This window comes from Haliaeetus leucocephalus, unplaced genomic scaffold (genome assembly GCF_000737465.1).
Source record: "Haliaeetus leucocephalus isolate CR32 unplaced genomic scaffold, Haliaeetus_leucocephalus-4.0 Scaffold712, whole genome shotgun sequence".
NCBI lineage: Eukaryota > Metazoa > Chordata > Aves > Accipitriformes > Accipitridae > Haliaeetus > Haliaeetus leucocephalus.
This window is the reverse complement of record NW_010973148.1, coordinates 4,917,047-4,933,638: the sequence shown is the minus strand read 5'-3', so window position 1 is coordinate 4,933,638 and position 16,592 is coordinate 4,917,047. Positions and strand designations below refer to the sequence as shown.

At 42.3% G+C, this 16,592-nt stretch overlaps 1 protein-coding gene across 1 annotated transcript in view; it reads right to left on the bottom strand.

The window, feature by feature from the left end:
* Positions 1 to 10,960, bottom strand: part of OCA2 (oculocutaneous albinism II) — a 183,611-nt gene extending 172,651 nt beyond the window's left edge. Inside the window, exon 1 of the mRNA XM_010580473.1 lies at positions 10,692 to 10,960. Within this exon, the coding sequence (XP_010578775.1) occupies positions 10,692 to 10,960 (269 nt within the window). The remainder of the gene's footprint in view (positions 1 to 10,691) is intronic.
* Between the last annotated feature and the right edge of the window lie 5,632 nt (positions 10,961 to 16,592).

The window sequence follows — 16,592 nt, the reverse complement described above, 5'->3', positions numbered from 1 at the left end:
GTTCTTCTAGACAAAAATAACAGCTTTAAAGCCCAAATAATGGAATCACATTGGAGTCACGGCACTTAGATGTAGGTTACAATTGCAAAGAAATGTTTTAAAAACCAACAAACAAACATACGTATATTTCTGAGAAGCAGAAGTCCATATCACATTGTCATAGAGAAAAAAAAATGTTTTGTACTATTTTAAGGTTATGCAATGTTAAAGTTAATCAGAATAGTGGAAGAACTAAAGCTATGGGAATTATCTCCTCCAGAAGCACTAGGAAAAAGCGTGGGCTGGAGAGAAAAAATATCATGACACATGGCAGAGCTGAAAGAACAGATCTGAACTTAGGACAAAAGCATATAGACATATTAAATTTTAAAAGGGCCATTGGTTTAGAAAGGAAGGATGGACTCCATCGACATTTGTTCTTCATTGCAAGAGGTATGGTTAGAGTCTCAATTCTGCAGTGTTATTCCAGTTTATATATTAATTTATTTTCGTCAACAACCAAACGCTTGTAACCTCAATAGGACAAGTATGCTCCTACTTGCAACTTTCTTGTTAATGAAGACTAAATGCGATGTAGACTGTGATACCATGAAGACCTCATCCCTGATGAGATACATATGCAGCATGGGTAGGATCATGATGATAAATTCTGTATACAAGTAAATAAATTCCATTACATATAAGGAAGCTGGTGTCTATGCTTAATTTTGATGCTCTCAAAGCATTATATATATGACCTAAATTTCCCCAGATTCATACAGTGGTTAACAAGTATGAAGAGCCAGAACTCTTTTCTCCATCCTGTCTGCTTGAGCCTAAAACATTTGCTGGATGGATATCTCAAGAAGATTAAATGATCAGTCCTACTCTAAACTGTAAATAAATTGGTACATTTGTGTACCAAAGTGCTTTTGATGTGGAGTTCTTGTGTGTTCTACCTTACAAACATCAGATTTCCAAACGAGGGAAAGCATGACAGGTCTAATGACATCAGTGGAGCTCTTTCATCTTTTGTTGACAGACCTATAGTTTCAAAACTATGATTAGCATCATACCCATACATACAAATCCTTATGGCAATCTATCATTCTTTTCTGCCAAGGACAGTCTGTCTTCTGTCAAAATAAGTTCATTGGAATATTTCTGTCCCTATAATCCTCTTCAATACTGTTACACAACTATGAACAGGTTTGTAATGGGTGCTTCTTGCCGTTTTATTTGTGGTTAAAAACAATAGTTTTCCACACACTGATGTTCAGAATTTTTACTCTGAAACATCACTATTCCTTACAGTTCTAGCTCATTTTATTTTTGGGCACAGACTATAATATGCCAAGTAGATGTGAGCCAAAAACAATATCTAAAATGCACAAATTCCTTTGCGCCACTTCTGTGTAGAGCATTTGCTGGAAAGCACTGGGAGGCACAACATACAGCACACAGAGCAGCTCGGCAAAGAAGCCACGTGCTGCCCATGGATGAAACAGAATTGTATATTTATATAGTATTATGACATAGCCCTGCTGTTTTAGCTTACACAATTAAAGACATATCAGAGAAAACAGAAGTGCATTCCTTGTTACCCTCCATTCTGGGTTTACTCTTCCTTTTGTCAGACAGATTCACTAAATTCAGGTTCATGCTTTTCACTATAAGAGATTTACATGATGAACCAGCTGTCAATAGACTCTTAAAGAGGATTGCAGCTCACATGTCATTGACGTGGCTGAGGAGGTAGAGTTGCTCCTATCACTCGTAGAAAGATTAGAGACAAAAGAATATTTGAAGCTGCTTTTACTCTTTTATTTTCTCAGCAGCAGAGAAAATAAATTACATAAGACCACAACAGGGGGTAGAAAGGCACTGCAAAATATTTACCTACCCTATTCAAGGAAGTATTGTATTAATCCAGGATGAGACTTCTTGCAATAAATTCATCAATAGCATAGCGCTTCCTCCTCAAACAGCAAGTCCAATGCCCTGCCAGACATACCAGTTCAATGTAACTGCCAGCGTGGCCATCTGAGAAAAATGCTTTCATACTCCACCATTGCCAGAGCTTCACTACAGGCAAGGGACTCCTTACAGAAACTCTGCTCAAGGATACCAGGGAGTGAATGGCAGATGGACTGTGTTTACTGTCCTTACTGACTAGCACAGAAAAGGGAGTAGCTCAGAAAGTGTGAGCAAAACCTTCAGCCTTTTGCAGCTGCTTCTGAATGATGCTAATTCACAGATGTACTGATTCAGTATCTTCTGCTGCACTTCTGAAAACTGTGAGTTGCTGTAACTGCCAATCTGTTTTCTATTTCACCCTGCCCAAAAGAAATCATATAAAAATGTGCAAGGGGGAAAAAAACAAACCCAAGTGCATTACTTCTGAACCTACCCAGTTCTGACAGACCTGGTTCCAGTTCACTGTGCTGTCCTTGACTTAGCTCCAGCCTGCTGGGCACAGAGCTCTGCGTGGTCTCTGACTTCTGCTGGTCCATTAGCACAATTATTGCAGGTTGCCCCTGCAGTCCCATTAGTACCTATCAAGCAGAGAATTGCTTGCTTGGTCACTGTCTGTAAGCATTTTGGTGACTCATTTATCAGCTTTTGCTGTATTTCAGAGAGTTAATCACTTGAGCTCCTTACAAATAGCAGGTTTTAAAAAAAGCCATATGATTTGCCAGACTACAGACTGTGACCCTGTTTTTTTTTTTAATTCACTGGCTAATTTCTTCCATCTGCATTAATCTATTTTTCCATCAACTACATTCAATTTAACATGAACTTCAGTTCTAAAATGTATGACTGCCACTATCCTGGAAATTTTTGCTGTGGCTGAGGAATGATTTCCAATGCTAACACAAGAGGACAATCCACTCCAATGCTAATTAATTCTAGTGGGAGAGACATTTAAAGTGTTGGGCAGACTGAAACACATCTCTGTCACCAAGCAGAACTATGCTCTAAAACATGTGCTCCTAACAGTAGTAAGCTATGAAAAAAAAAAGGGGGGGGGAGAAGAAGGAAAGGTTTCTTTCTGTACCCCTTGCAGGGTGGGATTGATTTTTTTTTTGAGGGATCATGGCCTTTCATGTTTTTATCTTGTTAACAGGTCTTATTTTTGTTTGGAATATCAAACTGTAAGGGTAAGCAAGGAATGCCATTAACTTGGCTGCCTTGCTTTAAGGTTTGGGACTGACAGTTACATGCTCTTTTGCTAATTGCAGCTTTGAGTGGAGTTAGAATTTTTTATCATAACTGAGGACTGATTGCATCAGACTCTAGCTTACAAGCACAGCATTAACTTGCTTTTATCTAATTCACTCCATAGCTCACTACACCCCACTCTCACTCTGTATTTCACACTATTTCAGCTTCACCCAGTGTCCCTCTGTAGCCTCATGGAAGGGTTTCCATTCATCCTTCTCACTGTTCCTACTGTCTCTGTGCTTTATTGATATCTCTCCTCCCAGATGCTTCTCCTTCTACCTGCGTCTCAGAGTCCTCTCGCCTCCCTCCATGCTCGGCAGCAGCTCTCCAGCAGCCTGGGCAGAGACTGAGGCAGTATTTTGCAGCAAATGCTCAGTATGAACTAAGCTACCCAAGCTCTCACCTGACTACCCTGACTACTAGGAAAGGCAGTAGCCTGCAAACCCTTCCTCTCTTCCTCCTTCAGGCCCTTATATTTTCAACAAAATAATAGTCACTGGAAGAGGAAGCAACAGGAGGAGATAAACAAACCAATGCTGATTATCAAGAAATTTACTTAGAATACCTGAGTTATAGTTGCTGTTTCAGTTGATGTTTCATTATTTATTTAGAGTGGTAAATTGAAAGAGAAAAAAAATATAAAAAAAGAATGCCTTGGAGGCTGGTGGCCCATACACTTAAGAGTTAGGAGGTGTGTGTTTACTATCCCTCAGAGCAGAGTGGAGATCATACATCCACTTCCTACAGGACATTTACAGTAAGGGAGCCCCACTGGCATTACTTCTTTTATGACTGGACCTTGATACCAAGCTGCCCTTGTCCTGGGCTCTCTCCTCCTACACCCTGCAAAGTTCATGGGCTCCTGCCCTACCTCAGGCTCACTGAGGTGCAAGCCTTAAAGCTAAGTGGTCTAAACTTACTGTCAAACATCAGATTCCTCTCCATGACTCCCTTTCTCCACTATTTTTGGCTGCACATTCAGGTTTTGCCTTGCTCTATCCTTCAACCTCAGGGCCTGAGCCCATGGAAAAGTTGCCATGTTATCATGCAGACCATTTGCCGCCCAACAGCAGCACCGCAGTGCCTGCCTATCCGCACGTCCACCTGATGCAGTGACACATGAAAGGGCCATGGATTTCCAATGCTTCATTTTCCTTCTCCCCAGTCACTGTCAGCAAAGGCTCAACTGTTCTTCCCCCATAAAGCCTTTGCACACCTACGTGGCAGAAAACTGGGGACAAAACTGAATTCTTATTAATTAGTATAATTTGACCACCTGCTAGTGCAAAGTTCTGATTCCCACAAATTTTTTAGTATGTCAGAGCTGCCACCTGCACACAGGCACATCAGCCAGGAACAAAGCACACAGAACAGTTTTTCAAAGAAAAAGTTTAATTGAGGGATACTGAGTGACTGAGTTATTTGCTTCATCTTACATGGATAGCTAGTCCTCACAACAGCTATTTAGGCCCCATGCATGCCCTCTTCTCAACTGTGACTGCCCCTGTGCAACACATTTCTTTTCAAAGGCTGGCCGTCTGCTTGGCTTAACCGTTCGACCTTATAATGTAAAAAAAATCATTGCTAACATTAAAAGCCTTCCCCTGTTTAAACAGAGGTTTACGTGAGGAAACAGCTGTCCAGCCCCAAAGAGGATTGAAGCTTGTATGCCACTGGCATCTTTCCACAATTGGCATAAGAGGTCTAACGAAGACGAACCCCACATAACCATATTATTAACCATTAGGAAGAGAGCAGCTGCTTGCAAAATTCAACAGTTTTGTGGAATGTCACAGGGACTCAATTGAAACATTTAATCTTTGGAGGTTGTTACACTGCAAATTTTTCACTGAGTGCTGAGTTCAGTTTTTAGCCTGACAGCTGGAAAAGTGTGAAGCAGTTAATTAGTACCCCCTAATTCTTTCAACAGAGCACTTACTTTGAAAAAAAAATTAATAGTGGTGGATTTTTGTTTACCCAAATGTCCTGTCAGAATCAAAAAGCATTTGAGTGGCTACATGGGAGTGCTATGGTTTTAGTCTGCTGATGACAGAACAGAAATCATAGTACATGACCAATCTGAGATATTGTAAATCATTATGAGAAATAAGCACTGAGATGATGAATAGTACACAGCGACAGAGAAATTAAATAACTCTGAACATGGGGAAATTTATCATGAGTGAGGTCGGTTTCTGTATGTTTCATTAACGGCAAAACCTAAGTTAAAAATCAGTCTTTTGCTGAACACACCCTTTGTACTCAAATGAAGCCAAACATTCTCCCTAAGTTATGCCATATGGCCACATTTCTGTCTTCCTTCCGTTACCACTCCAAGATGCTTTCTTCCAGGAAATGGGGAACAGAACGTTAGAAGGGGGCAGCAGAACTTTCCAATAACTTATTTATTTGTCTATTGTGCATAATGTTGTCTTTCTGTTATACTTCCTACCATTCAAACTAAAGGTTTGCTAGAGCTGTGTATTGCTTCTTTTGGGTTTTTCAGGTTTTGAATGGTATTTTGTGATGTAGTAGGGGCAACAGCAGGGAGCTGCAATCCGAGCTAAGAGAGTCAGCAGTCCCATGCCCCTACACAGTTTGCTCATGACAAGCTGTGTTGCGGCCACATGCCTCCATGTTAGCAACAAATGCTTGGGAGAGTATATTCAAAACCAAATTAACCAAATTAAATCAATTAGTAAAGTCATTTCTTTAAAACTTCTTTAATATTTGTTCTCTGCAGTGTCATAGCATAAATAGCATTTAAAGATTGTCACAGGGAATCAAAACTCAGAAACATTCACTACAGATAAGAAATGGAAAGAAAGACAAAAGTGTCACCATTCAGGCAGCAAGCAAGATCACCAGAAGCCACACGAGAATGATGAATGTGACCGTTTGCTGTGAAGTCATCTATCTGTCCTGGACTCTTCTCTACTGTTTGTGTGATTGATATGAAATATCAGAATCCTTCCTACACAAACATGCAATTATGATGTGAAAATGACCGCTTTCCCTGTTTCACTGTTGAACAGAAGATGATCCCATTTTATTCTAATAGCCAAAGATCAAAATTAGTCTTAGGACACACAAAAAATGTGTTTTGAATGTTTTTAAGTTTTTTTCCCTCAGTTTTTTTCCCCTGTCTGAAGAAGCTTTTAAATTGTCACATAAATTTTACTTATTTAGACAGTAACCATGTCTTCTTGACATCTAATTCTGTCTCATAAATGTCCTTTAAAAGTAGCAATACATCAACATAATTAAAAAATAAAAGTTGAGATTTATAATCCCTCACTGCTAAAGGCATAACTTCACTTTCATATTGACTTTTCACTCTACAATAGCTTATCGTCTCCTAGCTTCTCCAGCTAACAGGAAATACGATTGCAATCTTTCCATTGTATTGCTGCAAACTGAGAATTCAATAGGCATTTTTAACTCACTGACCTTCCCATTGCAAACCAATCTCCTTACTGATCGTGGGACCACAGATTCAGGGCAAAGAAAGAGTTGGATTTGGTTGATTGTTTTTACTTTTCCTTACGTAAGTGAGCATTACGTAAGTGAAACTGAGGGACAGGAGAAATGTTGAAAGAAATAGTTTTGCTTGATGAAACACAAATTCAAGCAGATTCAAAAAAAAAAAAAAAAGAGATTATTTTTTGTTATCCCAGAGATTAATCTTCTTAATGAAGCACAAAGATTAAAGAAAAAAATTTCCAAGGACTATCATATTAAATGACCAGCAAATTCCAGGGCCAAATCCATCCAAATATAACTTCAGTGGAATAACGCTAGAGTTTGCTTTCATCACCTTGCTTTCACAGTCTAATTTCTCATTAAAAGTTCATGACATAATGAATGCACATCTTTTTTTTCTAAGAAGATAGTGTTATCATCTGACCACCTAAAGGAGGTACAACCAGCAATTACATCAAAGAAAGAAAGGCACCAAAAGGCACCAAAAGGCAATAAGAAATGAATGCCACAGGGTCTTGTTACTCTATTACTCCCCTCTTCCACCACCTTCCACCACTTTTCTATTCCAATGAATGCCCTTCTTTTTTCAGTAACATAGTTTTATATAGCAGCACAAAGTAATTGGTTACTGCAATCAATAATTACTATTCATCTCATTTCTGTAGATGGCCTTTGAGGCTCACTAACTCCTAAGCCAAAAACAGCTGACTTCACCCTCTTCCTGTGGATCACAAAGGAGGATTTCGGATTGGATTGATATAAAGCCATGCCGTTAGGCTTCTCCCATGGAAGTAGCACTGATGATGATGAGATCAAGGCAAGCAAGGGGCCTTTTTTGTGGCCACATCCCATACGTGCAGAGACATGATGGAGGGAAGTAGCCTGTGCTTTTGGAGATGTCAGGGCTGACCTGAAGAGCATTGCACATGCTGCCACAGAGCAGTGTGAAATCTTACTGCAAGGTAAGGGGCTCAGGAAGGTGGCTTGGACTAACGTCTATCGACTGCAAAAGCCACTTTCATGTAACTGTAATGAAAAAGAGCCTGGTCAATCCATTGTTTAAAGGCTGAGCAGAATGAGATAAGTGCAAAATCAAAAACCAGACTGCACTACCATTTTCCAGTACTTTAAAACCTGTATTTCTGATAGACCAAACTACACCACAGTTCAGTGTAAATGTACACCGAGGCCAGGTGCATTCCCATTGAATGCCACTGGAGCCCATTCATAGTCCACTTCAGAGAGGCATGCCTGCATTTCCCACAGCGAGCAGGACTGAAGGAAATAAGTCACTCACAAGAAGGCGGACAGATTTATTTCAGGGGGAAGGATGCTCTGGAAAGACAAAGTCAGTGGAGTGACTGCTGTGGATGGTCCAGACCTCCTCATGCAGAGCCCAGGGAGCCTAAGGCAATGCCGTAAAAGCTGGAGTCAGAAGGTACTATTCTTCAGTATGCAAAGTAAATGAGAAGGCATTTTGACAGGCAGGCAGCCCGAGACAATATGCACACTGACCGCAAAATACCTGCAGGATTGTGCTGCAGACAAATGGAAACGTTCAGTCCAGAATAGGGTGGACATCTGTGTCCCCAGGAAAAGGGCCCCGCTTAACTCAAGAACACCTTCTTAAAGACAATTTTAGCAACCAAGATAAATCTCCTGTTCAGTTAAAAAGATTCTTTGGAAAGTCTTGTCTCAGCGTACATTTGAATAATTTAGAGAACATGGGAATCTTATCCCTGAAAGATAATTCACCAATTTAAGTTAAGTAGATGCATTAAAACAAACCATACAGACATGCCAATTTAGTGAACCTCTTTATGGAAAAAAAAAAAAAAAAAGATTTGGTCTCTTTTTTTAATTATTAGTAGTTTTCTTTGCAAGCAAAAGAACAATTTACAATAAAAGCTAATTCTCATTCTAATGAAACTAATCAAACAACTCGTGAGCCTGCAAAGGTTTATCCATGTTTTTATCTGCAGTCTGTTGAGTAGTCCCAATGATTTAAGGGTAATTATTCATACTAAAGGGGTCACACAGATCACATCGGTATTTAAACTGCACCTAATGTATGTTGGCTAAAATACATACTAAGAAGAGCCAGATAAGATTCGTCTCCTTGCAAAAAAAAAAAAAATCAATATTGGAGGAGCAAACGAGGTAAAGATCAACAAGGAGAAATTTCAGGAGATCCTTTCCTAAGCCCTCATATATTGCTATAGAAGATCAAATATACATTTGTCTGTAAGGGAGCATGGGGATGGCTCTTTAATTGTACATCTGTTCCTAAATCATGCACCGTGACTACAGCTTACTTAACAGGAAATCAATGTTATCAAAAGACCTGGAGCTACTGCCTATGCTTGCAGGAAGGTGGGGTCCTCCATGATTTAGTATTTTTCATCTCTGGCACCTGTGACCATCATTTCCAAATTATGGTTCATAGGTTCACAGTAAGTTCTGTATCACTGGTACAAAAATTCATATCACCCACTGGAAAATAACAGGAAGTAATTTAGCTAGAAGGGTGAGAGCTGGTCCATAAGAACACAATCATGGTTTTTTGCTCCTGTACAAGGATAGTTAACAAGACAGTAAATAGCAGTGGTAAACACACCTGTAGCAAGACATATATGTGAATTTGCAAAAGAAAAACGTTGTCACCAGGTACACCCAGTCCTTCCCTTCCCCTGCCTTCCTCCCATCCTCACATATGCATTGTGCTTACCGTGCTCTTTCAAAACATTTACTCACCCTCACCACATGCTGAACTGAAGAACTTTTACAAGATTTGATTCTGTCAGTAAAACTCTTAGTCAACACAACAAATCCTCAAATACTCCAAAAATCATTTCTAAAGGATTTATATGGCTTTTGTGGTCAAGCTGTCAATTTGATTATTCTTTTAATATTTGGAAAGCATAGCTATAATGATTTCCAAATCTCACTCAGACTGAAATACTTTCAGATGCACATAAAACATTGACTTGGTTTGCTGTAAACTTATAGGACACACTTACACTCTAGGTAAGTAAGGGGCACAGCAAAGCTCATCCAGCTAAGCCTGCCTCCCTCCTGCCCAGATCAGGGAACTTACCAAAATGTCCCAAACTTCCTTTCCTCCCAGTATAAGCAGATTTCCTTCTAACTAACCGAGCTGCAGGGGCACAAGACAGCCCTCAGCCCTGCTCAGCAACACAGGGATGTGACCAGCATGCCCAGAACTATGGGGAGCCCCCAAGACTGCACCTCCCACCTGACAGGAACAGCTGTGGAGAACCACATGAAGAGGAGGGAGGGAAGGAGAGAGAGAAATAAAAAGAAAATTCTGTTCTTTGGATGAAAAGTCTAGCTGGCTACAGGTAAGACCCAGGATTCTGCTCTGCCTTTTCTGGTTTAAAAAGCCACCTGCAATATTTTGGGGTCTATAAAATATTTCTGAACACTTATAAGTAGAATTGCTGATGTTGTATCTGTTGCAACAGGAAAGACTAGCACCCCTGCCCACAAACTTGCACCTTTCCTGATGCAGGAGAGGATACCCAAGGAGCACACACTCCTTATACACTTGACATGTGGTGTGTCAGCTGTCACAGTTGTGTTATTAGTGCCATTTTAATGTTCGCAGTCTCAGCCATAGTGATTCAGCTTATGGCTTTATGATGCATTTCTCTGAAAGAGGTGAGGGGTGGGACATGAAAACTGTTTTATCTCTGTGTGTTTTGTGACACCAAGTAGGGAAGAAAAGCCATGTGTCTGGTCTTGAAAACACAGTAAAATTGGCCCACGGGTGCTATTAAAGCTGAGATTAGTTCAGAAATCCAGTGATCCACACCCTCCCCCCCATGGCAATTAGGACTGTCCTGATGTCCCATTAAGCTTCCTGTTCTCTATGTGGGTGGGAGAAAAAATATTCATGTAATGAACGTACGTATCTGCTCTTCAAGGAAATAAAAATTAATTTGGATTAGGAGAAAAAATATTCTGTTTGTCCTTATTCTTACCTTCCCTGCATGGGGACAGGACTGAAATCTTTCCCCAGAGCAATGCAGCCATCCTCCCCTATTGCTGTTTTTTCACACAGGGTCTGTGGCTCTCCGAGATTCGCTACCATGCCATGATACTCTTTTAATAGCCGCAGCTCATTGCAACTTCTGGTCATGGGTTTGGCTGCCACCTTTGGAGATAAACTGGTTTGATGTAAAGATGTCTGATTCAGTTCCATCTCTTGTTGTCTAGAAATTGTACTGTCATTTTTGTTATCCAAGTACATCTGTCCCTGGGGGGTGGTCTCCTAAAGAAAGTGAAAACAAATATATTAGGACTAAATTGAATTGACTCAATGTTTGCTTCAGTATAAGCATGTTAAAAATGCCAAGCAGAAGATTTTTTGTGCACCTTTGGATATTTCTCTTGTTCGTTTATTTCCACCAGGAATAATTCCAGTGTTTTAAACATCTTTGCAACTTCAAAATTAGCCATTATAAGAAGCATTGAAATACATAAAGAGATGGGTCGTCTTCTTTTTCCATGTCTACTATGATTTTCTCCCACAAATTTCCCAGCAACTTGCACTGGCCTATCCCACAGAATAAGCCAAAACCATGTCCGCAGCAGAGGCACAGGAGCCACTGGTGTGAAACATCTTCCCAGCTTATAACAGCACTGCTTCACCATCATGACACCGATTTTCTCCGGCAGCGCCGCCGAAGCCACCGCTTTCCTCCCAGCCCTCGGGCTCCCTTGGAAAGCCCTGTCATGCTGAAGCTCTGCCACAGCTGATGGCCCCTCGTTAAGCAGAGCAGGTACTCAAGTTTTATGAAGACAACGTGCCATTTCAGCAGTTGCCAGAGGCATTTATGAAATGTGAATCAAACCTTGATGAAAATTAGGTTCTATTATATGATTATTAACAGTGATTATAATAAAACTTAGTGCATAATAGTCAAAAAGCTTTTATGCTCTTATCATTAAAATTCATCATGAAAAGTTATAAAAAACACTTCAGAATCCGACAAAGTGCACAAATCAGACACAAAGACTGAGTTAAAGATCAGCCTGTCTTAAATGCATGCTGTGGAGTTTAATCACGGGAATATTTCAGTGTAAAGTGCCAAAGCCACCGCAGAGGACAGCAACAGCTCAGGAAACAGGCCCGTCAGCCTCCGATATCCCTGCGGCAGGGGAGAGCAGCCTTGTCGGAGCACACACCTGCTCCTCCCTGCAGAGATCTCAGCACAGGACACCCAGGTAGACCTGCAGAGCTATGGGCAAAAATAGCACAGTAATAGGGAATAGGGTCTGCTTTGGTCCCAGTAGGAGAAATCACTAGAAACAGAAACAACAAAAAGCTAACGATGATTTTGTGCAGCTTTGAGCTCTCATGGCCTTGCAGGCTAGAAGGAAATAGAGGGTCCTGAGGAAAAAGACTGGACACACAAGTCACCACAAATGCAGGTCTTGGCTCCAAGCAAAGGCGTGCTTGCTAGCCAAATCTAAATCAGAATTTCCCCAGGTGGCATTTCCTTCCCCAGTCCTGCATTTCTTTTTCTTTCTATTCCCAGTGCCCTTAGTTCTCATATCCTGATCTTCTTCACCTGTCCTTACAAGCAGATTGACAAACTTGACTCTTCCCATCATTACACAATAGCTGGATGTATTGGTTTTATGTGGCAAGGTTTTGGTAGCGGGGGGGGTTACAGGGGTGGCTCCTGTCAGAAGCTGCTGGAAGCTTCCCCTGTGTTCGAGAGAGAGCGAGCCCATACCAGCCGGCTCTAAGACGGACCCGCCGCCGGCCAAGGCCGAGCCAATCAGTGATAGTGGTAACACCTCTGTGATAACATTTTTAAGAAGGAAAAAAAGTTGGGAGAGTGAGAAACAGCCGCTGGAGAGAGGAGTGAGAACACGTAAGAGAAACAAGCCTGCGGACACCAAGGTCAGTGAAGAAGGAGGGGGAGGAGGTGCTCCAGGCGCCGGAGCGAAGATTCCCCTGCAGCCCGTGGGGAAGACCATGGTGAGGCAGGCTGTCCCCCTGCAGCCCAGGGAGGTCCACAGTGGAGCAGATCTCCACCTGCAGCCCGTGGAGGACCCCACGCCGGAGCAGGTGGGTTCCCGAAGGAGGCTGTGACCCCGTGGGAACTCCGCGCTGGAGCAGGCTCCTGGCAGGACCTGCGGATCTGTGGAGAGAGGAGCCCACGGAGCAGGTTTTCTGGCAGGACTTGTGACCCCGTGGGGGACCCGCACTGGAGCAGTGTGCTCCTGAAGGACTGCACACCGTGGAAAGGACCCACGCTGGAGCAGTTCGTGAAGAACTGCAGCCCGTGGGAATGGCCCACGTTGGAGAAAGTTCGTGGAGGACTGGCTCCCGTGGGTGGGACCCCACGCTGGAGCAGGGGAAGAGTGTGATGAGCCCTCCCCCTGAGGAGGTGAAGCGGCAGAAAATAACGTGTGATGACCGTAAACCCCATCCCTGTCCCCCTTGTGCCGCTGGGGGGGCTTGGTGGAGAAATCCGGGAGTGAAGTTGTGCCCGGGAAGAAGGGAGGGGTGGAGGGAAGGTGTTCTGAGATTTCGTTTTATTTCTCATTTACCTTACTCTGGTTGATTTGTAATAAATTGAGCTAATTTTCCCTAAGCTGAGTCTGTTTTGCCCGTGACGGTAATTAGTGAATGATCTCTCCTGTCCTTATCTCAACCCACAAGTTTTTTGTTATATTTTTCTCTCCCCTGTCCAGCTGAGGATGGGGGAGTGATAGAACGGCTTTGGTGGGCACCTGGCGTCCAGCCAGGGTCAACCCATCACACTGGAGTACTGCATCCAGTCCTGGTCCCCACCATTCAAAAAAGATGCAGACAGACTGGAGGGAGTCTAAAGGAGAGCCACAAAAGTAATCGAAGGGTTGAAGAATCTGCCCTATGAGAAAAGGCTGAAGGAGTTACGTCTTTTCTCCCTGGGGAAGAGAAGGCTCAGGGGGACCTCACTGCAGTATTCCAGTACTTAAAGGGTGGCTACAAAGAGAGCAGGCTCTCTCTTCACAAGGAGCCACATGGAGAAGACAAGGGGCAATGGGTACAAGTTGCACAACGATAGGTTTCATCTCGATATAAGAAATAAATTTTTTATAGTGAGAGTCACTGGAACAACCTCCCCAGGGACGTGGTAGAGTCCCCATCGCTGGAGGTTTTCAAGACGTGACTGGACAGGGTGCCAGATAATCTCATCTAGGCTCCCTTTCCCACAAAAGGTTGCACCAGATCATCTTTCGAGGTCCCTTCCAACCTGAGCTGTTCTATGAGTCTATGAGTAGCAGCTTGGAAAACATCAACCTAAATAAGCCTTTGCTTACTTGTTCTTTCTTGGTTTTCTTGAAAGGAAGAAAAAAAGAAAAGGAAGGTAGAGAGATTGTGGTGAATTACTGAAAGAAAGAAGATGGCAGCTATTGGCTTCACAGGGCTCCCATTTTTAGACATGGCTGACATACATCAAAAAACACTGAAGACACTTCAATTTTCAGTGGATAACACCTCTCCCCTAGATATTTCCATAGAGGGACAAGCCCTTTCATCACCTGGTGTAAGGAGCACAAGCATGGCTGATGTAACACCAAACACACTGTCATTGAGCTGGTCCAGGGCTTCTCCACGGCCTTGAAAGCACTGAATTTTGGTGATCCAAGGCAAAATCCTGAGCGAAAGTCCTGGAAAGCTAGGCTTGCCACTCCTGCACTGTGGGATCTGAGGCTGGAGGTGTTGGGAGGGCCAACGCACACGACACAGGGCCCACCACTGCCCCACCAACATCTTCTTGTCACCTCTGGTAGCCTGCTGCCCTACCAGGCAGCCAGGTTTGCCTGTTCTAAAATCCCAAACTGCCTTCCTTCCTAATAAATAACTTTGAAATGCGTATTTCCAACTCCGAGTGCAACAGATAATTGCTCTTGTCTTCAATCTCATTTTATATGTTTACATACTGGTTTTATTAAGACACTCTCTAAATCATAATTGAGATATCTGCTCATTTATTCCATTTTTCATGACATTTGGTTTGCCTGAGTGCCTGCTGTGAAAATACACAGATTTTTAAATGATATCAGGCTGTGGAAACATGAACAGTAAACCTACAGCAACTCAGGCTGTACTAGTTTTTAAAACATGAGAACCTGAATACAATCTCTAAAATTGATCCTGTCGCACCCCGAAAGTGGGAAATTTTTATTTTGAGGTGAGTAAGGACTAAATTAGCCAAGCTTTCATATGTACACAACATTAGCATGAAAGACATTTATTTTCAGAATTAACATCAGTGAAAAAATAAAAGGATGCCAAGGACAAGAAGCTTGAGAGAAAATACAATGCCTGGATACAAAACTATAAACCACATTATTGCACATACACAAAAGCTTTGCAAAAAAATAAAATAATACAGCATCATTTTGCCACAAGAGACAAGTTTGACTGTGATTACCTACGTAGCTAAAACATTGCTAAGGCAACTATCACCATGGTATCTAAGCTTCTAAGACATCGGTACATTTACCATTCAAGAAATTCTCAAATGATCACATTTCTCTCTAGTTACAGAACTTTTCTTCACTTTTATTCCTTTTTCTGATCTTGCAATGCCTCCATCAGGAATGGGACATAGGTGAGATGTTATGATGTGAAGGTGAGAAGAGATTTTAGCCAAGGGAAGTTCATTTTGGGTTCATCTCTCTGGAGCCATGTACCAGCAAGGGATTTTTAGCTGATTTTAGAATTTTAGAAATTGATCCAGCAACCACCCATCTGGAGTTTAACTATAAAAGGGCTAATACAGTATTTAAGCCATGTTTCTTATCCCTTTTCATGCTTTCATCCCAGTACAAGCAGTTGAACATCCACTTTTAAAGTACTAGTACAGAATTCTTTTGTTTTCAACTTTTCAGGTGCTAATAAGATCAACAGGGTACGTTATTTTATTTAAGAGGCTTTGCGTAGCCTGCTTTTTGGTTGCAAAACAAAATGCTGGAGGCAAATGATGTAGCTGGTAATACATCATCATTTAAAACTTTATTCTCCTGGGTATCAATAAGCACAACATAGCATTTTTGCAATCAAAAAATGAAGCAGAATTTAATCTCAGGGGCCATGAGACTACGAAATATCACAACTGCTCCAGGTAATGCCCAGAAATAGCATGTTTCCTGTCTGGCACATCTTATTATCCATCAAAGCCTTTCTCCCACCAAGACTGGAAAAAAACATTACCTCTGCACTAAGTCACCTTCCCATTATCAGGCAGAAACCAAAATTCTAAAAAATAACTAGCTGAAGAGGGAGGGTGAGGTGCTGCTGAGGGGAGTGTGCCCGCATGTCTACCTTACCCAGAGGAAGGAGAACATGGCTCTTGAAGCAGCACTCACGCTCAGCCCCCAGAGCTTGCATCTGCCTGGGAGCCTCTCTCCCAAGGAAATTTCAAGCCAAATCTCACCTGCCTGGGAAGTGTCTTTATAGCATCTGAGACTAAATACACCTGTGTCCTGCTCCAACTGCTCTGTCAGCGTGCCCCTGTGCCAGGAGCACTGCAGAGGCCACACATTTGAGCTGCTGCGAGGAACCTCCTGCAGCCTCACACTGGCAGAGTATGCCAAGGCAGACGTGCCACCGAGGCACCTTTCTATATATGCACCTCCCTCCAGTGAGGAGTTTGGGCATGGCTGGTGACAGGGTGCCCGGAGGAAGTTCAGGGGATGGGCATGGTGCTGCTGCTGATGGTCATCATGGAGAGGGCTGCCCAGGGGACAGGCTTATTGTACAGAGGTGATTCAAACAGCTTAAGAGGGGAGACCATTTGCAGGCCACAAGACAAAAGAAAAGTAATGTTGTGAAGAAACCACTCGCAGGCCAGCAGACAAAAGAAAAAAAACCA